General features: G+C 49.2%; 1 protein-coding gene across 19 annotated transcripts in view; it reads left to right on the top strand.

Annotated features, from left to right (window-relative positions):
* The first annotated feature begins 390 nt into the window (after positions 1 to 390).
* The window catches only part of LOC8052029 (E3 ubiquitin-protein ligase TRIM33), a 123,532-nt gene continuing 96,110 nt past the window's right edge, over positions 391 to 27,812 (top strand). For 14 of the 19 annotated variants that reach the window (XM_040504682.2, XM_040504681.2, XM_040504680.2 and 11 more), the window contains exon 1: positions 407 to 733. In XM_040504682.2, the coding sequence (XP_040360616.1) occupies positions 553 to 733 (181 nt within the window). In that variant the 5' untranslated portion in view covers positions 407 to 552. Of the gene's footprint in view, positions 734 to 27,812 lie in introns of all 19 variants that reach the window. The other 5 variants (XM_040504684.2, XM_040504683.2, XM_040504674.1 and 2 more) reach the window with 1 other exon arrangement.

Genomic DNA, 27,812 nt, shown 5'->3' with positions numbered 1-27,812 from the left:
TTTGAGACATTTACGTGTGTCGTCCCCGTCTTTGTTCCTCAGCCGCGGGTTTCCACCAAAGTTCTAGTCGATCATTCTTCCCCAAAGGCTCGAGCCTACGTTACCAAAAAAGAAAAGAAAATCATGCCTACAAAAACGGCGCAAGGACAACGTTACACGTCACCAAGGATTTCCTTTGCCAACAATCCTGGCGCCTTTTCTTTTTTATCAAGCTCACAGTTGCCTATCGCGCAGCTGAAAGACCAAATCAACGATAAAAAAGCCGTTACGTGATTGGTTGGACTATCATCACTACATCACTGCCTAACCAATCACATTTTTCAATGCTGAGCAGCCTTTCCTGATAGGCCACCGCATCACTTATGTATCCTCTGAAACCTAGATGGCGCTACCTTTCCAAGTGTTTCGTTGGCGAGTTCGGTGGTTGCCGCCGCTTGGCCGTTCGTGCAGGTGAATGTGTTCGACGTCGGTTGATGTGAACTTTCGGCGTAGAGCTTTCAAAGTTTCTTATGCGTCTAAATTGGGGCGTGAAGTTCGCGTGTAGATGCCGAGATGGAGAGCCACGACGGAGCTCAAACGACGACGGAACAGGTGACGGGCGGCCCTGCCGAACACGCCGGACTGGACACCAAGTGTGTGTTTTGCAAGCAAGACGTTTCAGAAACGAGTGAACCGCAACTTCTTCCATGTCTTCACACAGCGTGCAAGCTATGCATACCCACAGAACCCGCCGGTAAGCCGTAGCGCAAGTCGCTTCTTTCGCTTTTAAGAACCCAAAACAACACCAGGAGAGGTCGTGGTTCGTTCACTCGAGATCCAAAACGCAACACAAAATTCCGTCCTATTTTTTTTCCCCTCTCTCTCCTCTGGCGGGACTGGCGGGCTGTTTTGTTCGCTCCTGTCATCGGTTTTGACGGGATGATTTAGGGAAAATGCCCGCCTTACAGCCGAGTGGGACAGTCTCAGGATTAAAAAAGTGGGTCGATTGCTGCACGAGCATCAGGATTACGAAAAGCAGCAATGGACGATGCACGTACTACATCGCGCGTGCATGCCGCACGGGCACGGCGTTCTTGTGCCCGCCGCGCTGGCCTTTTGCGGTGGGGTCGTGTCCATTTGACGTATTTCTGTGTTTGCTTTTTGAATCTTTGCAGCCCAGTTTTTCTTTGTTATCGTCTTGGGTCGTCAGTCTCTGATCGTGAACGTAGCGCGAACCCGAAAGGAGCATGTGGATGGCTTCTGTCACTTGAGTGTGTGTGCACCACGTGAATGGTTCCAAGGTGTATCCCACCTCATTAAAAGCTCTGTTGCATGCGGAGTAACTACGGTATCTCGTCGAACGTGGTTTCCAAATGTCCTCTTTATTTTTTCATTTTAAAATATTTCATATTTTTTTAAATTGTTTTTGTCAGGTGGAGTTTCGGTATCTAACTCAACTGCACTTCTAATAAAATTGCAGTGGTAGACTGTAAACCTACGGCTTTTTGCCTTGGGCCCTGTCACCCTGAGGAGAAAGAAGTGATCGTAACAAATGCAATAGTTTTCTGAAAACTTAGTAATTGCCTCTCCATCTTCAAAGTACACAAGTTTCAAAGTCTGGATGGATAAAGGGAGGTTCCCCTGGCTGTTGGCAATCACTTTGCAGATATCTAAGTACAACTCACTAGCACAGCTGGGGGACAGAGGAAAATTGGGACTCCCTCCCCAAGTGAAAATTTTTGCAATTCGTTTATTGAATAGGTACCACTGGGAAGTGGTACCACTTGCAAATTGTACCTGTTCAATAAACCACTTGCAAGTGGTACCACTTGCCAGAAGTACTTGGGCTGATGGAGATTGAATATCCTCAAAACCCAGGTGCCTCGGAGCTTTTCGGGAGTCCTGTATCTTTTGTGGCAGGACTGTCGACATGTTAGTGATGACTTGCTGAACAGGCACCTTGTTCTGGTGTCTCCTATGTTGCACTGTTTCTTCAAAGACAACAGAAAAATACTAATCTAATAACAGCTCATGGGGACACAGTCATATGATTGTACAGATTGAACTCATTTACCTATGACGAGGCCAACTTTGAAGGGACTCAGTTCCTTGCGGACCACCACATTTTGTTTTTGTTTGTCCTTCGGTGCCACCTTGCCCCCATAAGTCGTTCGGGCAAGTCCCACGAGACCCCAAATCGCTGGCGCCATGTCTTTGGCTACGATGTTTGGTTTGGTCTACCTCATTTTTTTTTCTGCTTGATAAGAGTCGATGGTGGTGCCCCGACTGGTCGGAACGGCCGGAATAGCCAAGTCTCGTAGAGTAGTCTAATAATCCGACAATGGTTCTTCGGGCTGTTGATAACGCTGGCGGAATTGATGACACTCCAGGTCCACGTTGCACGACTTTTTATAGTGCATGCTGAGGGTGTTGACAGCCTCCGATTGGTAGACCCCTCTCGTCGGAGTTCTAGAAGCGGCTGCCGCTGACGTCGTTGCTGGCGACGGCACAGCGACACCGCGGGATGAAGGCAGTGCGTCGAAGACTGGTTGACCCTCGACTCCCAGGCATTGGCCAGCAGGTATCGACGACATTCCGAGGGCAGTGCGTGAGCACCACATGCCCCCATGAAAGCTTCGAAGAGTGAAATCCATCGCTGCCAGGGAATTTCCGACTTCCCTGGTTCACTCAAAACACCTTGAGGAGGTTTGATGCCGAATCGATTGTCCATCCCGTCATCAAAAGAATATGGAGTCCTCGGTGGACCTGGCGGGTCGGGAAGGAACGTCCAGTCACCTGTGCTGCTCTCATGCGACTCTTTATTCAAAAATTGTGATGATGATGAAGAAGTAAGTGAATGAACACACAGCAAAGAAGACAAAGTATCCGGAGATATGAAAATATCACAATGAAGATACAACACCCCCAACGGGTACACGCAGAACACGTGGCAAATGGTGGCTTAAGAAACGCTGGGCGTGACTCGTTATCTTCTTGGTTCGTGAGTGGTTCTCCAGCAGTCGTGTCGGATAATGTCGCATTCTCATTAGCTGTGAAGGGATGACGAGACGCTCATGACTCGCCATGCCCTGTATGAGTTTCTTGAGCTCGAGCTCTAGAAACGTCTTGTTGCAAAATTTTCAATTTAAAGAAAAGACCTCCAGGAAGTGTATACTCTTTGCGGGAAAAGATTTCCGCAATTTCTAATGGCTTAGTGAATCTCATAGGAAAGATTTCTCCTCGCGTGTTTTGAGAATATTGTACTCATGCAAAAATTGGCATATCAATATGCATAGACCTCTATCACACTGTATACACGTGTGAAATCTTGTCAAAATATTTGAATTTGGCTTTTTCTAACAACATATTTAAGACACCTTAAACTTTTTTTGAGATTGAGCAACAGCTTTCACTTATTTTATTAGTGATATGTGTGATTTTGCAAACTGGTGCCATTTGCAACCAAGCGGTACCACTTGAAGCTCATATGGCACCATTTGCAACCCAAGTGGTACCACTTGAGGCCCAAGTGGCACCACTTGGTTTGCAAGTGGTACCACTTGAAATACCACTTCACATTTTCACCTGGGTCCTGTCTGGCTCTGGGCCCAAAGTCTCATCCCTGCCCTCCCTGAGTGTGTCTTGTGCAGGTGACGCCCACAAGGTTCAACCAGAGATAAATTAGTGCGAGGTGATGTTTTCTGTTTTTTTTGCCCAATCCCCCAAAGGTCTGCCTAGCGATCATCTTCATGACATGGTGATAGAGAGAGACGCATTGGCTTGAAAAGGGAAATCGGGTTATCGTCATTGTATTCAGGCTAGGTGGTGCAGTCTACCACCCGTTATAAAAGGCACAGCCGTTATTATCCATCCATCCGTCTCTGCTGTAAGCCCTGGAGAAGGTTTCTCAGCATTTAGACTCTTTGAGGAAAACACTCAATAAAGATGTCTCCAAACACTGACAGGGTTTTCCCAACAGCACAATAAGGCACACACTGTTTCTAGAATCCCCCCTCTCTGTCCACATAGCCTTCCAGAGTATCTCTTTGCACTGGTCTAGAGAGAAAAGTACTCTTGTTAGTACCTGGGGAGACCCATCAGAATCCACAATGGCCAGAAAAACGACCTCTTGTAAAGTTCAATCTGGGTCATCCCAGCACAGTGAAGCAACAACATCCAGTTTCCCACCTGCTGTACTTAGTCAACTTCCAGAATTGTATTATACTCCAATCATAAGCTGAGACTGCAGTGGTAGATAAATTCCTGCCCAACCAATGAACTGCCTCCATTTCATCACCTGACCCGGCTCTGCTTGTGGGCATGGGCAGGAGCGTTATCACGCGGTGAGAGAGATGCATGAATGGGAAACTGGGGCGTAGCTTCCACTGCAGTGCCAGCTTGGAGGTGAACGGAGGATAACAACCATTTTGCTGTAGCTCCGATGACCTTGACCTACTTGCGGGTCTCTCAGAAGGAAGGGCACGCTGGGAGCTGGGGCCACTCCTGGGCAGTGATATCATTGTCCAGTTTCCCCCTCCCTTTTAGGATGTCATCCTTTTATTGCTGTGCCGTTTTTTTTTTTTTTTTTTTTTTTTTTTTTTTTTTTTTTGCGTTGTTTTTGTGAAGGTCGCCATCACGGAAGCGTACCACTTCTTTTTAACATCTTTTTTGTTTTCGGGCTAAAATATCGCGCAAGCTTGCACAGCTGGCGGTTCCGAACGCAGGGTGCGTGCTTTACGATTTCCTGGACATCGACCCTCGTCCTTGATTTGGGTGTTCATTTGCACTCTGTGCCGGTGTCAGTACCCATGATCTGTCGGGCAAGGGCCCAGGCTGCATTTGTTGACGAGGCATTTGTATCTGCGAGGTGTGTGAAGGTCCTTTTACGGGGATAAATACGCGCTCGAAAGGACGAGAATTACCACCGCGAGCTGTACCATAGCCGTCCCTCACTTTCAGCCTGGAGGGACCTCTTTCTGATTGGGTCAAGAAAGGGCCCAAACAAGACCTGCGCCGCATCAAGCCTGACCGCGGCCTACGATCCGACAGAGTCAATCGAGCCAAAGTGCATCGTCACGGCACTCGTTAGTGTGCGCGGCTAAAGCAGTCACGCACAGAAACAGGCCGCATTTCCTGCGCGGGTCACAGCAAACCAACAAAGACTGCGATGAGCGCTGCTTGATCCACCGGATTTTTGGCTGTGGTGGATGGATGCGAGCGATAGAATGAAACCGTTATCAAGGGTCTTGTGCTTGCCATCGCTGTGTCACTGCTCATTCACGCTGTCCCGATGAGAGCTGGCCACAAGATCTGGATGGATGCGAGCGATAAAATGAAACAATCCCTTATCAAGGTGACCATTCTCTGTCTCGTTGGTCTTGCCATCGCAGTCTGCCACTTCTCCCACCAAAAAGGCGAACCGACCACACGGTGTCCCCGCCTCTTGCGACAGCGCTGGGCTTCTCGACAACAAGTGAGAGAGCCAATACTACTCAGCTTGGGCACGATTAATCGAGCCCGCCCGTTATAAAGGGAGCAGCCGTAGTATCATCACCATCATCATGGTCTCTTCCTCAACAATGGCGCGTAGAACTGTCCGCAGACGTGAGCGCAGCAGCTTTTGTATCGACGTTGATAAATGGCGCGATAGCCATCGTTGTAGATGCTTGTCATCCCGCTAGTGTCCTTGTAGACCTCTTAGTGGCTTTCCCTCGTCCTGAGCCGCCGGTTGGCCAGTGATTTGACAGCTTATCAACCAAAGCCTCTGCTTATCAACGCCCTGAGGGCTCTACCTCGCGGACTATCTGTGTCTGGAAATACTTTTATTTTTCTTCTTTTTTTTTTTTTTTTTTCTTTCTAAGTCGCACTCTCCAATTATCTGGAGGCGTCAGCTCTTGGCGTGCAGCCAGGGCTGGCCTCCTCAGATCCGGTGACGCTTGCAGTCCTTGTGGGTTGCATCGTGGGATCTTTCGGATGCTACGCTGGTAGCGTCTCTATTCCAATGAACACTCGACCCCATGGACAACGGAGACTTCACTGGGTTTGAGGCTATACTTCGTTTCAGCTTCGGTCCGAGCGCAGCCGATGTTATGAGCGGAAGGGCCAATCAAACAGCGCAAAAAACGCAGCGTCATGGCGTGCTCTCTGTGCCTGATAGGACTAGCCGGCGGAGGAGCACGCGAAGAGACACGGCGAATATCGGCTGGTTCTATCAACTGAAGAGAGCACGCCATGACGTTGTGCCTGTTTCGCTGTTTCATTGGCCCTTCGGCTTATAACATCGGCCGCGCTCGGACGGAAGCTGAAACGAAGTATAGTCTCTGGCCGTCGTCCCCGCTAACCCTGACCGAGTGGACTATGATTTCGATAGGTGCAGGCTGCCTTGGCGCAATTTCAAACACTGCTGGCGGCGAAATTCTTGTTCCCTCTGTTCTTTGCGTTTTATAGGAAATGTAATCCCCCTTCCCCCCCCCCCCCCCCCCCCAAAAAAAAAAAAAAAAAAATTATTATTATTTTTGGAAAGAAACAAAACAACAACACCCTCTAGGACACCTAAGGACTTCTTATGACTAAAGAGTTGTGAGGCATGGACAGCCAGTTTCGTTGCTGCCGCCGACGGTATCAATGCCTCAGGCGCCGAGAGGTGCAGACGCAAAGAACTGCTCTTTACCCCGTGTTTGCTGTCTTATGAAGTGTCATTTCCCAATTAGATGCCGAATCGACGACAACGCCACTGCTTCGCTCCGGGGTGTCAGTCAGGCTATCAGTGCCGGAAAAGTGAGCAGCTGTCGCTGTTCTCAGTAGCTAAGGAGGAAGAACAAACAAAGAACTTTGGGGACAGAACTTGCATCGGCAAGGATAAGCTCCTGGACGGAATATGCTCGATGTGTGAACTTCATTTTGAGCCATCGTTTGTAACGCGAGACTTGGTTCACATTATAAACGGAGAAGAGGTGTGCAGTCCCCGTGGAAAGCCGGAGCTCTTTCCAGACCTGTCAAAGAAAGCGTCGCAACCAAGGCCCCCGAGAAAGCGCAAAAACGCCGATGCTTCCTCAGTCGACGCTAAAAGAAGGCCAAGCACTGCCTCTTCAACTGCCTGCAGCAGCACCACACCGGCTGCAGCCGATACCGAGGCGTTTGGTGAAACCTGTCTGCGCGAAGTATACTCCACGCTGTGTGTTCCCTCCTGAGTACTGGAGCTGCCACCGAGTTCCGAGCCTGAGCGGGATTTTTTCACGAGGCAGCGTACCTGGTGTTGATACCTGCATCTTGGTGGCCGCATGGCTGAAGGAGGACGCATCGTTAGCTGCGACAGCTTCACCCTGTTTCTATAGTGACAGACTCCTGGGAAGCCCACCTGCCTTGAAATTCGCGCGCCAAGTGCAAAAACACTTGGCCATCGAGACGCCGTCCAGGAAGTTGGTCTGGCAGCGTTCACCTTGCGCTTCGCGCATTTGTGCTTCGTACCACGCTCAAAGCGAACACAGCCGGACGAATTACGTCACTCGCGTGTCGGGTATTTCTTTTGTGGGCTTCGGACCTAAAACCGGCAAATATTTCGAGCCAAAACGCTTCAACAAAGAGTGTTTAGTCGCGCAGCAGCAAACGGAATGCGAACCGCCCTGACCTCCCGCTTCACATCCTGCCTATCCAGCCCATGCTTTAGTGGCGCCCTCTCGAGCCGTCGACGCGGAGTGCTGCAGCCGTGAGCGCTCGCTGAGCTCACTACCCCTCCTCTAGTTCACGACCACCCAAGCCAGCACCAGGGACGTCATGAAGGAGGTTATTTCTGGCTTGTTTATGTAATTTTAATTTGCTTATATCTTCCAAAATAAAGCAAAATTCGAGAAAATGAAAGTTTTACTAAGTTACTACGTTTAGTGCCCTCAGATTCGGCGCAAATTAAAAACCAGTCAAAAAGTCGTTGGAGGGCCCCCTTTAAGACTGCTTACGTGTTGGAATGCGAAAGCATTCGTATACGTAGCGTATTCTTACAACCTGCGCGCCGCGCTGAGCCCGACCTAGCGACCTCTGCGTGGGCTGCCCTGGCGGGCTCTGCGGGCGGCCGCCACGGCTGCTCTGCAGTGCCCGGCCACCCTCTCCCTCTTTCCGGCGGCCGGGCAAGAAAATGGATCGGGCTGCTGCGCCATTGAGAGGTGCCGTTTCTCGGAACTATGCCACGCGCCAGCCAATGAGAGTTTATCCATCAATTCGCTCCGTAAGACAGGCGAATTTAGGTGCCGTTGGGCGCGGCTTCAAGAGCTGATAACGCCGGTTCGCTCCATGGGACAGTGAATGCATTAAAATCCCTTATCCGGACCCCTTAGCCATAAAGTTTGGAGGCCTGTGCTGACCTTTCGGGACAATGGAGTGTTTCTTTTGGCATAAGGAAAAAGTTTCTCCCCGATTTGCACCTTCATTTTCTGAGAGAGTAATTACTAATTAGCTTTCGCGACAATTGGATGATTCACTTTCTAACTATCACTCAGCTATTCGCTCTGCTGTCGCACACGTTTATGGGCCACCTGGACAAAAATGTAGATCCGGTCCCGCGGACATCCGCAATCTGCCAAATTTGATGATATCCGCATCCGCCAGTTTACTGCGGATGATCCGCCGATATGCAGGGCTCTCCTAATAAATGGAGCGAATAGGCGAACCGCGATCACGTACGCGGGACGTTCTACGGTGTTCTTCCTCTTAAATGAGAGCGAGTAGAGGAGGTTTAAGGGGGTGGCGAGACGTCGCAGCATCGTCAAGGACATGAAACGCTCACTGCGCCACCTGGCCTAACTGCTTAATGTCTTACAAATATGCCAAAGCACGATGGCCTCCTTTGGTGGCGAATGGCGGCGCAGCACTGGCTGCAGGCACGTGTTTTACGCCTTCTTACAGCAATGGTCGTCGGGGATGAAAGGCGAAGCGTGTATATCATCGAGGCCTCACCGGTGTTTCAGACACTCGAAATGACGACGTCCAGCTTCAAGGAGCGGTGGACGTTTTGCAGAAATATCTTTCCGAGAGTATAAGGAGTATTCACTGAGCGCCATATTTGTGGATGATGTCTAGAGCGCATGCTCTGAACGAGCCCACATTAGTAGGCTGCTAAGACCGGCAATCTTGATGGCGTGGAATGCACGTTGCGAAAGAACCGGGGAAGCTCGCCATCAGCACGCGCTCAGCAGTCGTGCTCACGACTATGGCCGCCAGTGAGTACTTCCTATTAGCGGCGAGATGTTTTCGTGGCGCCCTCCTGTGGTTCCCTTTCGTGGCGTCATTACCTTGCGAATAACAAGTATGATGGTGTTTGTAATGAGCATGGTGGAAGCTTCAAATCAATGTTCCCTTAAACCAAGACTGCGAACACGGTCGAAATTGAAGTTCTTACAGTACTCTTATTCCTGTCGGTGAGAAAACCTTTGCCGCGACTAGATCGCATCGCAAAAAGCCGGGTCAGCTAGCGACTGCTCGAAACGCGTCGCTTTGCGATTAAAGTTATCGCGCGACTGCTGCCCATCGCCGGTGTGAACGCGCCTTGGATGAATCTGGTACCCCCTCTCTTTTCCTTCTGGGCGAGCAGAGAGGGAAAATGGTTTCTTTGTATCGAATTCGTAGATATTTTTCGCCGTCCCGCAACGCTCTTGGCAACCCGCTACAATAGGGAGTTTTCGTAGATCGTTTTCGCCATCCCGCAAGGCCCTCCGCAACCCGCTACGATAGCGGGAACTCCACAGTCAAGGCTATCGGCGCGCAGGCGCAGTAGCAACTGCTTCGTTGCGGAACGCTTAGCGGAGGGGGCAGCGCGGTCTACGAAAACTCCCTAATACCCGGAACTCTACAGTCAAGGCCGCCGGCGCGCAGGCGCTGTGGCAGCTTGTTCGTTGCGGAGGGCTTAGCGGAGGAGGAAGCGCGACCCACGAGAACTCCCCGATAACCCACGATGGGGACAAAGGCGAGGTTGGGGGAGCCGTATCTAGGTCACAGCACTCAGTGGGCTAACAGGATGTAGCTGACGTTGGCTGTCGAACGGTTCGGAGAGGGCTTGCGCGCCCATTGTTCTCTAGTCAGTCTGGAACCCTGTCGCGTGTTTAGGTGGCAGCACATATTCGCCAAGAGGTGGCTTATTTCTTTTCCGGCCCTGCATTGGATCAGGCAATTTTGTCACGTGATCACTCAGTGGTCGAGAGAGGAATGCAGCCTTTCCATCACTGAAACCAAGCGCCGGTCGAAACAATGGAAACGTTGCGACTCCCCGACACCACCGATGTTTCGCGTAACCGCCAGTGGGGATGTGACGGTGACCATTTTCTGGGACAACGATGACGTCTTCCTCACCCGTCGCGTACCAAGGAAAAGAACGGTGACTGCTGCGTCCTACGAAAGCGAAAAAAAAGTTTGGTGGTGGAGAAAAAAGAAAAAGAAACCCGAACTAAAAAGGCAGCAGTTTTTCACCTTGACAATGCTCCGGCTCATCTGGCGACACGTCGTCTAAGAATTTTTCTCACAAAAAAGTGAAAGCCGTTTACAACTCCCTGTAACACCGAATTAGAGCGCAGCTCTTGAGGAGGAGGAGGGAAGTTACTGGGGGGGGTCACGTGATGCCATCAGTGACGATGGCGATGCGGATTCCGATGACGTCATCAGTGACGTCACTGATGACGTCATCCGTAATGATGACGATGCGGATGCCGGTGACGTCACTGATGACGTCATCAGTGATGATGGCGATGACGATGCGGATGCCGGGGACGTCATCAGTGATGCGGATGCCGGTGACGTCATCGGGGAGGTCACGTGACTTCGGGGGGAGGGGTCACGTGACCTTGGGATGACCTTGGGGGGTCACGTGACCTTGGTTACGCCGCTCAAGCCGGGAACGGGCCCCTAAGAGCTGCGCTCTAAAAACAACCTTGAAGTGGTTCAGGTTCGGTGTAACACGTTGTGCAATCTAGATTCAAATATTTGCAACACTGGGAAGGCTCTTTCGCCAGCCTCCTTGCTCGTGCGGCTGTTCACGCATCAATTTCAAGGTATCCAGAGAGAGAGGGGGGGGGGGGGCAGTGGCGCCATGGTGCCCCCCCCCCCCCCCCCCCCATCTCTCATTTTGGTAGCGCCTCCTCTCCCCCTGGTACAGCATTTCGTCATGCCCCCCGAATTAAAACCCTGGCTACGTGCCTGCTGTAGGCATTGGTGCGTAGCGGACCGTCGGAACCCCGAAAGCGTAGTCTCTCGCACTCTACACAGAAATCTGCTTTGTTGAAACAGTTCTAAATGGAGATAACATACATGACACACAGAAATTAAGCGCACGCACAGACAAAAGAGGTCCTTATCTGTAGGGCACAAGTGACCTTTCCACGACAGCACACAAAACGAGGGCACTGCAGGTCATCGCAGTGACCTTGACCTGTCAAGGTCTTTCAAGGTCAAGGTCCTCCTGTCTGTGCGTGAGCTTCATCTCTTTGTGTATCATGTATGTTCTCTTCATTTGGAACTGTTTTCAACAAAGGAGATTTCTGTGTAGAGTGGTTGGGAAGGGGTTCGTGGGTATATATAGGATAATGGAGAGACGTCCCTTTCTGTGTCTTTTCCTTCTACGAAGTTTCCAGTTTCTTCCACCGCAGTCTCGGGTGTTATATGACGTGAAAAATTTATATAGCCCGTAAGTAGCCATATTTAAGATATCTGCAGATACCAAAAAATCGCGCGCTCGAATGTACGAGCTCAAGGCGAACGAACTGCGTCCGCGTATCTAGAGTTTAGGAGCAGCTTGCAAGATCTACGACATCTTGAAATGTATTGAAGGCGGTTTACTTGAAACACGAAAAAGTACAACCATTTTCCACCCGTTTCTACGGTCACATAGTTATGAAACAATCGTTCGTGCTCGGCTGACATATTTTGATTGATTTTTGTTTAAAAAGGGCAAAGCATTCTTCAGTAGGGTTGACGTCCTTACAGCACTCGTTCTTCCCAATGAAAGCAAACTTTGAAAAGATGGAAGGGACATCCTGTTCCCTAGGTCTGACTTTGTGAGGGACACGTTACTCAATACTCTGTCCATAGCGGCATTCGACATGGGCTGTGTCAGGAGCGCGATGGCAAGCTCGGATAGCAACCGAAACATGGCTGCTCCTGCGCTTCGAAATTGGCCTTGTTCGGATTACTCATTGCGCTAAATCTGTTCTTTTATTATGACTCATTGTGCATTAAGAAACCTCCGTTATTCCCTGAAAAGCCTCCTTTGTTATATCCGGTACAGCACGCGTTATCGGACGCGACGTCACATTCTGCTGGATGTCTTGAGTTGCCTCCAGTGTCCTTTTTTCCTCGGAAGAGGTGCCTCCTGTAGGAGGATGGTGGGAAACTCGAGAAGCTAAGAGACGTCAGTAGATAAGAGAAATAACTTGGGAGCGTAAGATAAGCCACAAGGAATACGAAAGCGATGTCCCTATTGAAAATTCTCATTTGTATGGGAACTTTCTGTGTCCAATAAACACATTTATATCATACAAGATATACAAGAACCATGCAAGAACTGTATAAGAACTATAAAATATATATAAGAACGTACAAGCACTATATAAGAAACTTGTAAGAAGTTTCTTATATGGTTCTTATATATCCTATAAAGTTATTATATGTGTTCTTATATATCTTGTATGATTCATATGTGTTTATTGGACACAAGAAATCTCTCATACTAATGACTTTTTTCACTAGGGGTCTTGTACGGTAGCTCACTGGAGTTAATAGGACGATCCGCAGTCACGCTCACGCATCTTCACGCACAAAAAGAATCGTGAAAGCGGGAATTTGGAAAGGGTGGACTGACGCTTTGTGTCCATGCTGAAATGCCTTTTGTATACCTACACTAAACAAAGCAAAAAAATAAATATAATGCCGTGTTAGAATGTGAAATAGTCTAAAAGTAGCCCCATAGCCATCCGCCAAATTTGGACGCCAAACCCAGTACAGACTAGCCCAATTTGGCTATCAATAGCCCAACCTGGCAACCCTGTCCTCTTCCCTTGGACAGGTTGGGATACGGTCCCTCCCCTGTAGCTTTGGCTGTACTATGGTGCCTCGATCGCGTCTTCGACTTGTGTGTTTAGCGCCCTATCCCGCCCATACATCAAAAGTGGTCCCAATGTGGCAACATATGACGCGAGTGTCATGCTGTTGCCTGTCGTGATCCTGGCGGTTGGCCGTAGAAATGCTGGCGAAAAGCACGAGCGAACGCGAGTGTCGCTTTCGTCACGGCGTCCCTTTAAGCGTCCCAACTTCCGGCTGCTCCAGCTTCCGTGAACTTGTCACAGTGGAAAGCGACCTGCAGCAGAACAGGCGTCTGCCACTTTTACCACAACTGTTGGGGCGCCACCAGGGTCGTGACCGGCGACAGCATGACACTTCTATGACGTCATCAGGCGGAAATCGAGGGACCACTTTTTTGGCCGCGGTAAACACACCAGTCGGAGACGCGTTCCAGGCACCATAGCTGTACTGCACGCTTGTGGTGATCGGAGACGACTGACGGACAAAGACAAATCGTCTGATTTGAGGCGTTTTGTGTTTGTCTCCTTCTGTGTCCGTCGTCTGCGGCTTTTTTTTTTCTTCAGATATTTGTACCATCAATTAGCTCGCCTGTTCCCTTACTCTTTCTTCAATGGCGGGATATAGAACCCTGATCTTTCTCCCTGCTGTGGACCATTTTCGGAAATCATCGGTTTTGGAGGTTCTATACCCGTCTTCAGCTCAAGAACAGTAGTAAAAGGAGTCTGGCTTCTCGCAGAGCATTACTGATTTCCCCCTTTATGTAAATAATTACAAGGTATGAACAGAACGTAAGGGCGCAAGTGAGCTGGTGTATCTCAAACATTAAACTCTTAAGCTAAACATAGAGATTTAGAAACCGCTTCCATTCCACTGCCACAGACAAAGAGAGCTTGTTCACTGCATTCCCTTGCTTGGTTATCGCGATTGACTCTTTCAGAAGGCGCTCTCCTTGCCATCGTCGTCTATCAATACCTCAGTGTCGGGTTTTTCACAAAAATTACGATATATGGAGGGGAATTCTAGATTAGATATATGTTCTCTTATCAAGACGTCCCAAACGCCAAAAGCATCGCCCTTTCCTCCGACAACCGAATCTCGTAAGAACTACGTACTTCGCGCCGCGTATGAGCAATGCGCCAAACTTGCTTTTTTCTTGAGGTTAAGACAGGTATAATATGAAAATACGTAGGCACGTGTTCAAGCGAGCACGGGCACTTCCTCGATAAAGAAAGCTCCATCCTGCTGGCTCCATTGAGCTGCAGTGACCTAACTTTGGCTCCCTCAAAGTCTCATTTGTGCCTGTAGTCCGTTGCAACGCAAGAAGGTAGGGCGAGGGTAAGGCGGGCCGGTGAGGAGCTTGGGAGGAGGAAGCAGACGGGACGTTAAAGAGAGGAGGAGGTTTCCCTCTCCCTCCTTCAGCGTTCCGTCTGCTTCCTCCTCCCCGGCCCGTCTTACGCTCGCCTTACTCTCCTGAGCTACAACGGACTATTCGCGACTCCAGCAAAACGGACGCCATCAGGCGGGAAAACCGGGAACCAGCCGGTCCAGGTCGCTCCGCGCCCCTCCGCGTCTCTGGTCGCTTTCGCGGACACGTGTTGTCGGCGCGGTGGCGAACAATGTAATTTGACGAAGGTCCGAATATTTATTTTGCCTGAGTGTTCATTAGTGTGGTGAAGCCTCAGTAGATTGTTTCCTTCCACCACGTGTTTTCGATTTCTTGGATGGGAAGGAATCACGGAAAAACGTTTTGATTCCTTGTCTGTCTCGAATCACATTCAAAGTGACGACTACTTGGTAACTGATAAGTGGTTTCTTTATAAGGATGTAGAACAGTGGACTCAGGACGACAGACGAGGCATTTCACTGGAAGGAACACCAATGCTGCAGTCAAGTGAATGGGAAGGTTCGATAGCTGCTTTTCTTGAGTTTGGTTGTGTTCGATTAGCTTCAAGTTTGAGCCACCCACGCCGGTCGTTGCGTTGGCTATTCATCTTGGCTGCTTTTCGCCGAAACATCCGCTGGACCACTCTGAAGGAGTTGGGCTGATTTTTCAATTATTTGATTCAGGAAAGCCTGCTCGCTGCAAATGAAGAATGAGGGAAATTATCTGTTTTCAAAAGGTGGGGGACGCGTCTCGCAACGTTAGAAGCTGTCACGGCATTATGATCTATCGCGCCTCCAACATTTCTATTATACCCCCGTCGAATTAAGCCAGCAGCAATATACGTCTACATTCCTCAGGTTGACCGGCCACAAAAATACTAATTTTTTCCGTTCAGGATTCGAAGTCAAGTTCAATGCCGAGAGGTTCTGCGTGAATCTTCAATGAAGACTCTCTTCAGTTTGTCCGCATTCATCTCCGTGCTACTGGTTAGAACCATTTGGCTAAGTTTAACTTAGTATCTCTCTGTCTGTCATATATACTTTTATTCAGCAGTTCACCTAATAGCTAATTAACTAAGGACATATTTCAAACCGAAGAATATACTAATATCGCTTTAGTGGGCCGTAGTACGTAATATAATACATAACCCGCTCGTCAAAATGACTTCTCGATTGCTACTAAAACCTGAATTGAAATACGAGTATCAGCTGCTCAGTGGGGTGCCCTCGGGTTAACATGCTCCTTGGCTCAAGAAGCGCTCGCTTGATTTTCGTAATTTTCCTGCAGCCTGTATTGTCGACCGAGCAGACGACTGAAGCTGTTTCTTAAACGCGGATACGCACAAAAGCCCGATTTCGCGGGCAGATAAGTCGCATGGTCGAGGCATGCGAGTTGGCTGAAAATTACTGTCGATGGGAGAATTCTGCAGTCATTGCCGCTTTCCTTAGATGAGCAAAACTGAATAGTATATTACAGTCTCTCCAGAGCCCATAGTTTCGGTTTCGAACGAAATCTCCGAAACGAAAGTTTGACATGAAAAGAACAAAAAAACACTTGAAAAACAAAACTATGTTCTGCAATTTTATGTGCACCGGCTAGACTTAACCGTTTCAGTTCAAATACCTATAAAATTGGGCATGAAACAAAAGAAAATCTGCTAAATTGAACGCGCCACCTGTTCAGGCGGCACGGCCGAGCCGACGCGACCTGGACTCAGCCCATAGTTTCATCCTCTAGAGCCCGGTTTCCTGCAGGTGGTGCCAGTTATTTCTACGATGGTGGATTTTCGGTGGTTTCCGGCTCTGAAAGACCCTCTCTGGTGGTCGAGTGTTATCGATGTTGTCTGCCTTTCGCGTCAGCCACGTTCCAGGGGTCTCGACAGTCCTTCAATAAGTCTTCTCATCGGCCATGCAGTCGAGGTTGCGAGAAATGCCTACCACTCCTGGTGTAGAGCTGCTGCACGCGCTTGGCGCCTAAATGCCTCTCGTATTTGAACGCTCCGGTAAGGCTTGCGGAAGATGTCCGCGTCACGATGTCCTCCTCGGACTGTCCGCTCCAGGAAGTATTGGGAGGGAAAAAAAATAGAGTGCGAGCTGGTGCATATTAATTGTGACCTTTAAGCCCGGAAAAGGAAACTTGGAGGACGAATTATTTCGAGGGGCTTCAGCGCTAATATAATAGGTAACGAAATTACGGTCAGTGCGCAGGTGGAAGTTTGCCATATGGTTTTAATGTTAACCCGAGCAGAAGGAGGACATTCTTTTTAACAGTGGAAGAGAAAGTAATAGGGACATAGAAGGTCTCTAACTTAGTTAATAATTTTATTCCACCAACCTTCTTATATACAGGACTGCAATCGCCCCAAAACCACCGAAGATCCTGTTTTTCAAGGTCTCGCGCACAACCCTCACCCACATCACAAAACAAACGAAGTGAGGCCTCCTACGAAGCACAGGTCAAGAACGAAGTGGAAGCTCCTCCCACCTCTTTCCACTTTAGTAGAGCGAACGCTGGCGAGGAGGCGATCTCCTCTCCAGCGTTCGCTCTGCTGAGGTGAAAAGGGATGGAAGCAGCTTCCACTTCGTTCTTGACCGTTTCTTTACCACGCGCTAAGGAATTCTTTCTTTTTCACCTCGGGGTAAGAAAAACAAGAGGCTGAGTGGTATCATTAATTTGTTAAAAGTGAGAGCGGATCAGTTCCTTGAACGTTCTTTATGTGTTTCGGTAATCCGCTCGCAGCCATCTTGTTGTGAAAGATAAGCGAGTGTTCGTGGTTAGTTAGGCGAGTTGAAAGGCTTGCGGTTGCATCGTCCTGTTTAGAGTCTACTCCTGGCCAGTCGCGAGCTTATGTAACACGCGTCGCACAAGTGTCGGCGATCTAGTGACTACGGGCCCATCGATTGCTAGTCACTGCGCTCGCAAGTCGTCTGACTGCTAAACTTGCTAGCGGGTGGCAGACGGCATGCGAAGTAGGTAGGCTTCGTGTCTAGAAGCAGTTTTGCGAAAGCAGTGTCCCTTTATGTTTGCTTTAATGGCGCTAGCACGTCATGTGTGCAGACTAGTTACGTTAAAGACGAATTTGATTATATCACGATTCTCACTGGGCTGTTTTTAAGTTCTGATTCTAACAGTTGCACGCACACGGAAATAAAGTACCTACCTTAAAATCTGTCGCACGAAATTAATATTAATTTATTTTTCAATAAGTGGTACTCACGGCCGAATAATTTTTCTACGACCTGTCGAACGTATTTGCTAAAACGATCAATCCTCGAAAAAAGAATTGTTACACGGGTTAACTGCAAAAATATTGCGATAACGTCACTCCGAATTCTACTGAGCAGTCTGGAGGCTGTAAGAAATCAGCCGTTTAAATCTTCCAGACAAGCACGGGATGGCGTAGTTTTCCCTATCTTCCGCGTCTACCAGTAAATCCTTCGCACGAATAGCGCCGTATTCAACACCGATGGCCGCACACTTTTCGTGAGTAACAATAGTAACTCCGCAATGTATCAGACCGTTGCGAAAGGCCCCAGGAGAAAATCTTGGCCCGTCCAAGCCGACCGCCGCAGGTGAACGTCCTTGAGCGTCGTCGCCAGGTGGCTCCGGTCATCTGTGCCCGGAAGCAAGGCGAGCCTTGGGGTCGGCAACGTGGCCTCCAACGAGGGATTACTGAGTTGACTGACGAAGTGTGAACACGGGACGTAATGGACCTTTTTCCAGTAAGCGTCTGCGCACGCGCACACCCTTTTCCCTTGACCTTGACCGCCCTTTCGCCATTGTTGGGGGGCACTGTTTTCTTGCGACACTAATCTGTTCCTATGGGAGAAGGCGAGTCCGGTTGCCCTCCATTTGTAGTAGGCGGCGAAACCGTCAGGAGGCACTCCTTACTGGAAAAAGGTCCATTTCCCTCGTCGCCCCGACAGCCTTGGAGCGCTCTTGGACAGAGGGGGCTTCGCGTCCTTTCCCCAGCTTTGAGGGTATTATCCCCTACCTCAGGGATTCCGAGACTGCGGCAATTAGGGAGAGTGATCTTTCTTCCTCCGTCCGGACGTCGATGACGCCGTTGTCCGCCAAGATTGACCGGCGACGCCTTGACCAAGGACGTCTGGGCCCCTCGCTGCGAGTGACGCGAGTGGCGGCGTGTGAGGGAGAGGGCGAAGGCGAGCCTTGGATGTTGGGAACAGTGGCCCTTTGGTCGAGGCATGGACCATGGGGATTCCCTGCTAGGGATATGGGGAAATGGGACGCGACAAGTAGCTGCAGGCGGCTGCTCGCGTGTGTTCTCGAACGTTCTCAAGCGCTCTCCAGTTGATGGGGAACCTGTCAATATACATGATCAGAGTTTTATATAACTCTGATTACGTATATGTCTCGGTGTCTCGTTTATATATATATATATATATATATATAAGCGAGACACCCCTCCTGCTCCCTGGTCCTTGACGATTCCGGCTTCCTGATGAGGTCCTGCCCTGGCTCGGCTCCCTGCCGCACACCAAGTGCCCGGACAACCGCTCGATGCCAACACGCTTGAGCCGAGTATATTGTGCGACAGGGCAACGCAGTGTGCTTGCTATGGTCCCTTAAAAAAAAAAAAAAAAATTCAGTGTGTTGCGGTATTAAATAGAGTTATCGTAATTAGGTCGAGACCTTATTAAGTAGTCGTTGAGTGCAATTCAAAGCTTGAAATGTCACTGGCGAATTTGGTCGTCTTTTTGAATTTTGTAAATACACGCGTCATCAGGCTTTACGTCATTGGTGTTTAATGAGATCTTTGAGATACCTTATATGTAGCTTTATATTTTGCGCTATTTTTATAACCTGACATTGGCTATTGTTTTGGCTCTATCTAAACAAATTGGCGGGTGAATCTGCGAGTAGCTGGCAACCCTGATGGCGGTGCGTCATGCGAGTCGTCGTCATCGTGAAGCAGAGCTCGTCACGATGCTTCACAAAAGGTATCTTCGGTACTGATATCCAGAAAAATTGTATTTCCCATACCGATAGGAGATACCAAACCGAAATTGATTTCCGGTGCAGATACTCGATACTCAAATTCATCGCTGAAGTCGCCAATATTAATAAAACTGGTAATATGAGTTGCCAAGTTACGACATTTATCCGTGGTTTCTGGGATATTTAGTGTATTGTGTATAGCGGACTGTTTTTCCAGGGGGCAGCTGGTCGGCGCAGCTGGTCTCGTCAAATCTTTAGCATTTAAGTGAAGCCGGGGTGATGTTTAAGCACTCACTTCCGTAAGAAGCGTAGCAAATTTGTTGAACTAATGTTCTTTGTGCGAACCGGTCTGCGAGCACTTGACTATACACACGAATAAACTTGGAACTTCTTTCTAATGCTCTTCGTTTGTTACTGCGGTATTCACCGGGTTGCCTCTGCCGTGTGCTGAAAGGTGCAAGCTCCGTGAGCTTAAAGAAAGCCGAGCAGTTATTTCCACAGCACTGTGTTTGACGGACGTTTGAAGTTGGAACATTATCCGTTGAAAGCTAGAATGAAAGCAACAAAGATAAAATGGCTGAAAGTTTTTATTAGACCAAACATATCTTGCTAATCCCTTTTATTTAGATGTTGCCTTTACTTAACAGGCCAAACATATCTTGCGGAACTCTTTTATTTAGATGTTGCCTTTACTTAACGGTCTTAAGTAACAGCATTTGCTCAAACCACCAGTTAAAAAGAGCCACGCGGTACGGCCGTGCTATAAGCGAAGCAACTGAAAAAAGAAAAGCCTCTCTACGGAAGCAGACAAGTACGTTGCCGCGCTGTATTTGATGAAGGCGGTTTTTATCAAACGGATAAGAGTAAAGTGTCGCCAGTTCGACTCGAGGATCCTGAAGGTAGTTAAGAAACCCAAGTTCCACTCTAGTGCCTTTGGAGAACTACGGCTTGTCGTAGTAGCACTTGCTTCTTCAAACGAAAAGAAATGTGTCAGTTGATGCCTTTGACACTGCCGGCGCTGATGACCCCATGGACCCGGCTGACTTTTGACGTGCTGACAAAGTGAGCGACAGCTTCTTCCGTAAGCTCCTGAGCATGACTGCCCATGTCTTCCATTTCTGTAGGCAACCATCGCGACTTGAAATGTAGGGGCAGTAGTTCCTTCTCCCTCGCCCCTTCAAGCGCTCTAACCCCATCGATTGTTTCAGTATGCTACCGCCTGAACGAGCGCCGCTCATGCAAAGTTTGACTCGCAGCAACTTCAAAATCTGCAGCACGTCCTCTCTCTTTTTTTTTCTTCTAGTATTAAGCATTCTAAAAGTACACGATGCAATAAAAATGTATTTTCGATGCCGCTACTTTCATTTCTGGCAAAATACGCATGATGGTATCGACGTATCTTGGCTACTGCCCATGCCTGCCATGAAAGCAATGGAGTGTTCCGTACAAAAGGAGATTTGACGGCCTTTGGGACCTTAGGACGGACAGCAGCGGACGCAACGAGCCCGCGTGTCACGTGACCTTGTGTGCCTAGTCACGTGATATGTACGTCGCTTCGCTGGGATGGCTCGTGATTTGCTAAGCACGTAACATCTTCAAACACAAACTTTATTAATAAAAATGTTTGATTTAAAGTCGGAAAAAGCCCGAGGGAACATTGAGATGCATGCTGGCAACGCCTCGTTGTTTGGATATACCAGAGCTAAGCGGAGCTGAGCTGAGCGGAACGGAACGGCGCGACGGAAGCGAGCGTGTCTCCCAACTGTGCTTGTGCGGAGAGTCGGAGCAGCCATTTCGCCCCCGAGGGTTCGTACGTGGGATCGGATAGCTTTGTCGCTTCTCGTCAAAACGACTGGGGCTGCACCAAAGGAGCCGGGAAAGGTGGCCAGACCCACGCGTTTTCTGCCTACCTGGTTCGTCCGAGAATCCGCGTTCTCGGAGGAACACGTAAAAAGTGTTTGTACGTCCAACTGAAATTTTGGGGTGCCTTCTATAGGACAAGGGGTGTAAAAATACACCCTTTTTTTCCTGAGAGTGTATAGCGGTCCTGGCAAACGTTACAACTTTATTTAATGGCCGCTGCTCGAACTTGACAAGCCATGGAGAATAGAAGTGTAGGAGAGGGCATGACGTCAGCCGCGTCCTCCACAAGCCATGCTCCCTTGACGCCTCGCTTCTTTCTCATTTTCCTCCTTACTCTCACCAGATCACGTCACCGTAGCTAGCCTTTGTCTAGCCTTCGATCTGATAAAAGCTACCGGACGGAGCGCGCGCAAGCCTGCAAAGAATCCTCCTAGAATCAACCATCCAACTCGCACGTGACATGTCACGCGCACCAATCGCCAGAGAGATCTACGGTCACGTTGGCCACAACATCGTTTAAACTTTTTATGACTAGGCTTCACCAATATTGCAACGTGCCCCCTCCTAGTACTTCTAAACTCCTTGTGACAAGCCCACCACCGCCTCAGCCGACTGATCTTTCCGACGCAGAAATAACACGCGACGCAGGCTGGGCGAAATTATACGTATCACGGCGCCCATGTCGCAAATAACGAAGACGTCCACGTTGGGCACCGTCACATACCTTTCGGCCGCCTCGAAGCGGCGGGGCACGGACAGCGATTGCCAGCGGTGGAGTTCAGATTGCTGGTAATACTTCGATAATTACAAAGAGGTAACAAACTGTCGCACGGTCGTTGCCTGATCTGTTCTTGCTTTATTGCACAGGAAAACGCCGCGGAATGCAGCGTAAAAGGGTAAACAATCATTGGCTGCAGAATGAACAGGCCTAACCTTGCGTCTGTCTCCGGCTTTTCTGTCATTCTTTTTCTCGTTCTTCCTCTGACGATCACGGATGTCAGCGCTTACGATTTACCTCGCTCCCTTAGTCCCGGCTTTGTATCCCTGATCCACGCGAGGTAGAAGCGTTCGAGCCGTCACAATCCCACGTAAGCAACCGACGCACCCGAACAGATCGAACTCGACGACCCGACCGTGGCCCGACCGGCCCGCCGACGTCGCCAACCTCGCCGCGCATGCGCACTGCGGATTTAGGAGGAAATGACGTAGGCGCTCTGTCAACTTCCGGAAAGATGTGTGAAATCCCGCAGAGCAAGTTCGGCGGGGTTTGAGGCGCTCCGTGGAGCGGCCGTTGCCAGAGATCTACGAGGGGAAGGTGACCAGCTCGAGACAGATCTGCGAGCGGAATTTGGAGCGCTTTTGGAGCGCTCGAGATCTGCGAGTGGAATTCACCATAAGACGACAGTGAAATGTGTGGGCTCCAGGGAAAAGGAGAATAAACAGAGGCTTTTCATCCCCACAGTGGGGTCTGGTATAAAATGTAAGTCCTTATTTGGTTTAACGAGCACGTAGCTTTCACTTGTGGAGATGAAAAGCCTGTCTTTATTCTCCTTTGGGCCGGAGCCCATACATTTCACCGTTATCTTAAGCGTCAAGGGAGAACTACGACGTCGATTTCATTGCGTGTGCTCGCGCACACCGGCGGCTGCTGGCTCGTAAAAAAAATTGTGCGCCACTAAATGTTTGGTTTAGTATCCCTTAAAGGGACCGATTGCCCAGCCCTAGACTGAGAAGCACATTCTTAGAGCCCGGTCAACTAAAAACCGAGGTCAAACTTTTAAAGACTGCGCTTTTTTTTCTTCTTCTAATGTTCTTCATCCATGTGAGTGGTATATCTTTTGCTACAGCGCTAGTTGCCTTTTCTACGATGGAGGCAGTCGTGGGCACCCAGCTACTTCTGCGGAGGGTCCCACAGGGAAGGTTCCTTTCGTCATATTTCGGCCGTGTCCTCCAGGGGGCCTTGAGCATAAGGTGGGTCCGCCACTCAAAAGCTCTGATGGCTGTTGGTCAGTCGCTCGAGGCCTCCGCTTCTCTTCAGGTCCCGAAAACGGGAAAGGCAGAGGCTGTGTTCGAAAACTTATCCGAAGAGATCCGAGTTACTCTGGCGGGTCGTGCCACGTGATAACGCAGTTAGAGCGACGCTGGACGGGGGTAGGTTTTCAAACGCAAAGGTAGAAAACCCTTTACCGCGGAGTAAAACGGAGTAAATTTGGGAACACGGCCAAGGACACGAGAGCCGGGCAGAACAGATGGACAGCTTTGGCAGGTGGTGTGTGCCGTCGAGTCTGACGAGCAACGAGGTCACCGACAAGTGGAGGAATGAAAATCCTGGTTTGGGCTCAGCTCAAACAGACGTCGGACTGCCGGACGCTTTCACTTTCACGATATTTGCCGGAGTCGTGTCGCCTCACGGTTCCTGTTTGGACAGGCCTCGGTTGAACCTGTTCTACTGTCAACTGGTGCAGGGAGTCACGTGCTTCGTGATTTCTAGCTCCGTGCCAGGAAGACACGAAGCGCCGGCTGCGATTCTCCTAAAATGCTATTAAGCGTACGACGACTGTATGAATGAACGGAAATGTTTCAAGAAAGGCGATATTGGGGGTTTCCACTGACAGAATGTGAATGACGTCTCTCTTGGATGGTCGCTCTCCTTCCCGAAGCTGATGGGACGCGCATCTTGTCCATGACCACGGCGTGCGAGCAAAATAGTTTTCAACCAGGGTGAAACTCCTCCTCGCCACCGTTCCTATTTCCCCCTTTCGCACTGCTATCTTGACTGCGGCGGGACTCCTTTTGTTGCTGCAACTTGGGGCCAGTTAAGCCGGGACCTTAGCCCGGCTCATCCAGCCCCAAGCCGCAGCGACAAAACGAGTCCCACCGCCGTCGAAATAGCAGTGCGAAAGGGGGAAATGGAAAGGGTGGCGAGGAGGAGTTGCACCCTGGGGAGGGGGGGGGGGGGGGGGGGGCTGAAAACTATTTTGCGCGTCGGCCTTTAAGCACCTCATGCGTTGGTTTATCCGCCAATGCGCCGAATCCCGGAGGAAGTACCACTGGAGCAGAACTCGCCCACTTTTGTGCTGGTCCGTAGAAAAACTCGCCAGTCTTTCGACAGTCACGGTGAAAAACTCAACTGTAATTCAATTTTGGTGCCAAGTGGTCGATATAGTTGTCTAGCAGTAGTGCTATATAATAAAACTATAGGCGTCTGTCAGGCAGGCGGTGCGACACAGTTCGCGCGAACACGAGTTAGGCGAATTTTCGTATTTCTTTTGGGCTAGCTGGTTTACAGCGTTAGATGTTGATCGCATTAAATTATGGCCGAGTGCAGCCCTCGTTCCGCGTCATGGGAACCGTTTTCGCGTGAGTGTTGCCATCTTTAATTTTGACGTAGCCGGGATAGAGGAAACACGACCTTTTTTCATTGTCCGATTGGCTAAGAATTGAAACTTCTTAAATAAATGATGAAATGCGGAGATTTGGCAATGCAGTGTCGGTACGCGAAAGGTCATTCAGTATATTCTTAAGCTTTGCAAACTGCAGCGACGAAATAGAAAATTCGACAGAACGCTAATTACAGGATAACCGGGGAAAATAGAACCTACACTGGTTACATTTTCTCCTTACATCCTCTCATTCCAGTTCTATTTAAATTCTTACTTTTATTTTCGTCCGGCTATGTCTGCCGTGTTCCGGGACGTTTTTGCATTTTATCCGAAATCTGCGTGTCAAGTGCAGAACGACCGCATATGCCGGGGCTCTGGAACACTGGGCCTCCCCGGCCCGGAAACATCCCGCGACTGCGATGCCCCGTTCCCATGCCTCGAGTGCCACAACCCCCCGTTTCCGGTTTAAAAGGAGCTTTGCTCGTAGTACCTGGTCACACATCTTTCCCTGTTACGTGTTGTTGTTTTTTTCCGCTAAATATTGCTTTGTCTGCATGTTTGCTTCTTGCGCCAATCAACGGGAGCGCCAATACCGGCTACGAGCGCGAGCTTTTCGCTCAAGGAGGTACCTCGGCTGCACGAGCTCTCACACGGCACAAGCAACTGCCAAAGATAAAGCTACAGGCTCAACCTCTTTCTCTCTCTCTCTCTCTCTCAAAAAAAAAAAAAAGAAATCCCTTTAAAGTACAAGTATTTCTTTTATAATGCTGCTATAAAAATCGTCATATATTTTTTCTATGCCTAGTGAATTGTGCGGCGGGGCAAGGACGGTGTGCTTGCTCTCGCTCTATTAAAAAGTGCCAGTACGTTGCTCTTTTAAATCTTGTAATAAGATCAGGTGATGGGCCAAGAAGCAAAAGATGGCAAAACTGTGAGCTTACAAAAAGCAGAAAAGACAAGGTTCATTCTCTAAAAAATCCCTGGGTGTCGCTGGGATAGTCGACTGCTTTTTTTTTTTTTTTTTAATAATAATTTTAATAGAAATATTTAAGCCCGTCAAAGCCTTGAAGGCTTGCACGACGTAGCTCTGCAACCGCGAAAAAGAAATAATAAGACGCTGCATTTGAGCGAGAAAAAGAAACAAAAACACAAAGCATGCATTTTCACAATCTGAACAGACACGTAAAAAACATCATCGTCAGAATTCGAAAAAAAAAAAAAAAATCTTACAAAAATTCTGCTTTTTTTTTTTACACAAAGGTTATCGCCATACAGCACAAAAAAAAAATACAATTGCGTACGTCTGCTTAAGAAAAACTGCATACAAAGAGCGTTAACTCGATTGTGCATTACAACAATTATAAGCAAAGAAACTTGGCAGCACAAAAGAAATACAATTATAAGCCATACCGCAAATGTCAAGTATGAGGATAATAGCTATTCAACTTATCTACACAATGCGACGTCTGTACAAGGCAAACTTACACATAAACACTTTTTTTTAAGCAAAATGTTTTGATGGAGGTGGAAAACGGCGTCATCTTGAAATGAAAAAAAAAAAAAAAATGAACACTTGAAACTGCAACACCATCGCTGTTTGCTTTGTTTTTGTACCAAAACAACCAAAATATTGCACTTAATAGCAGGTAGGATTGTTATTCTCCTACCCACATGACTGAGAACGACAGGAAACAGAAACGTCTATGCACGAGCAGAAATCGAAACCGAAACTTCGGTTCCATCCGGCAACATTGGCCTCAGGCCGCCAAGAACATGGTTTTCATGTGGTACGAGATGTCACGTGATCCTCCACGCAGCGACGGGCACGATTCTGGCGGGCCAGGCGCCGGTGTCGTCTGCACCGCACTCTTCACCACATTTTGGCGTACTGCGGCATTCGACGACGTCTGCACGACTGCGCTATCAGTCTCTGCACCTGGTGTGAACGAAACTCCGAGAGACAATAATCACAAACGGTGAGACGACGACGGCGGTTGTGACGGGAGACGGCGGTAACGACGACCCGACGGCTCCCAAGAAGTGCGCTGCGCAGGCGCGTACTTTAATAGGGAGTTTTTGTAGACCGCGTTCCCCCCCCCCCCCCCCCCCCCCCCCCCCGCTAAGCTCTCCGCAACGAAGAAGCCGCTACTGCGCCTGCGCGCCGATGGCCTTGACTGTAGAGTTGCGGCTATCGTAGCGCGTTGCGAAGAGCGTTGCGGGACGGCGAAAACCGTCTACGAAATCTCCCTAATCACGTGGACACCGCTGAGCGCCGAGAGGAAACGTTGCTGACGTCACACGGTATAGGCTTGCCCGGAGAAATGAAAACGAGCAAAATGGGGCAAAGATTATGACGTTTAGCTCAGTGTTGGCGACGCCCACGCCGCATCCTTGACTGCACTGTTGGTTGTGCCTCTATTCGCTGGTTGTGCCTCTATTCGCCCGCTCGAGTGAGCCGATTTCGGCAACTTCGCGAGTTGCAAAGTTTGCCGGACGCTTTAAGAAACATTTAGACAGAACTAGGTCGTAATATTTGACGTCTGGTCTTCCTAGGTGATACTGAACAGGACTGCATTGTATTTTTCAAAAACAAAAATGAAGAGTGTCCCTCAAAAAAACCGTGAAACGACTTTTTTTTTTTTTCACTTTTGTCAAATAACTTTTACATTAAACCTTCAGTGTTCACTGAATGCCGAACGGGCATCCGTTTTCGTTTCGGTTTATTAACTGCTGCGCGAAAAATGTAGAGTTTTTCTTTCTCTCCAACTCGACGCAAAGGAAGCCGGGGCATAATTTTGTCGGTTGCGACGTGCTCTGGCACCGGAACCGGAAGTTCTCTCGGTAGTAGGAGAATGGGAGCGTTAGCGATGGAGCTGATGGTGTGCCGGTAGGTTTTACCAAAGTGTTTTACTGCGCTGATGGCGCCGATGCCACCGACATATTTTCTGAATGGGCGCCTCTCATCACCGCGATAGCCATGGACGCATCGCAGCTGAGCGAGATTCAATTAGATATGTTGCGCTACAGCAACAGCATGGGGCTGGTCCCATGCGCCGGCACGCCTGTTGGAAAATGCGGCGAAGACTCCAGTTCCTCGTCGGAATCGGACGACAAGGAGTGGCGACTCCTATGTACGGAATCTGCTGAGCATACACCGATGACCTTAGACCTGGGGTGCCTCAAACCGA

This window comes from Ixodes scapularis, unplaced genomic scaffold (assembly GCF_016920785.2).
Source record: "Ixodes scapularis isolate PalLabHiFi unplaced genomic scaffold, ASM1692078v2 PGA_scaffold7__128_contigs__length_106722199, whole genome shotgun sequence".
Classification (NCBI taxonomy): Eukaryota; Metazoa; Arthropoda; class Arachnida; order Ixodida; family Ixodidae; genus Ixodes; species Ixodes scapularis.
This window is presented reverse-complemented; position numbering and strand designations above follow the sequence as displayed.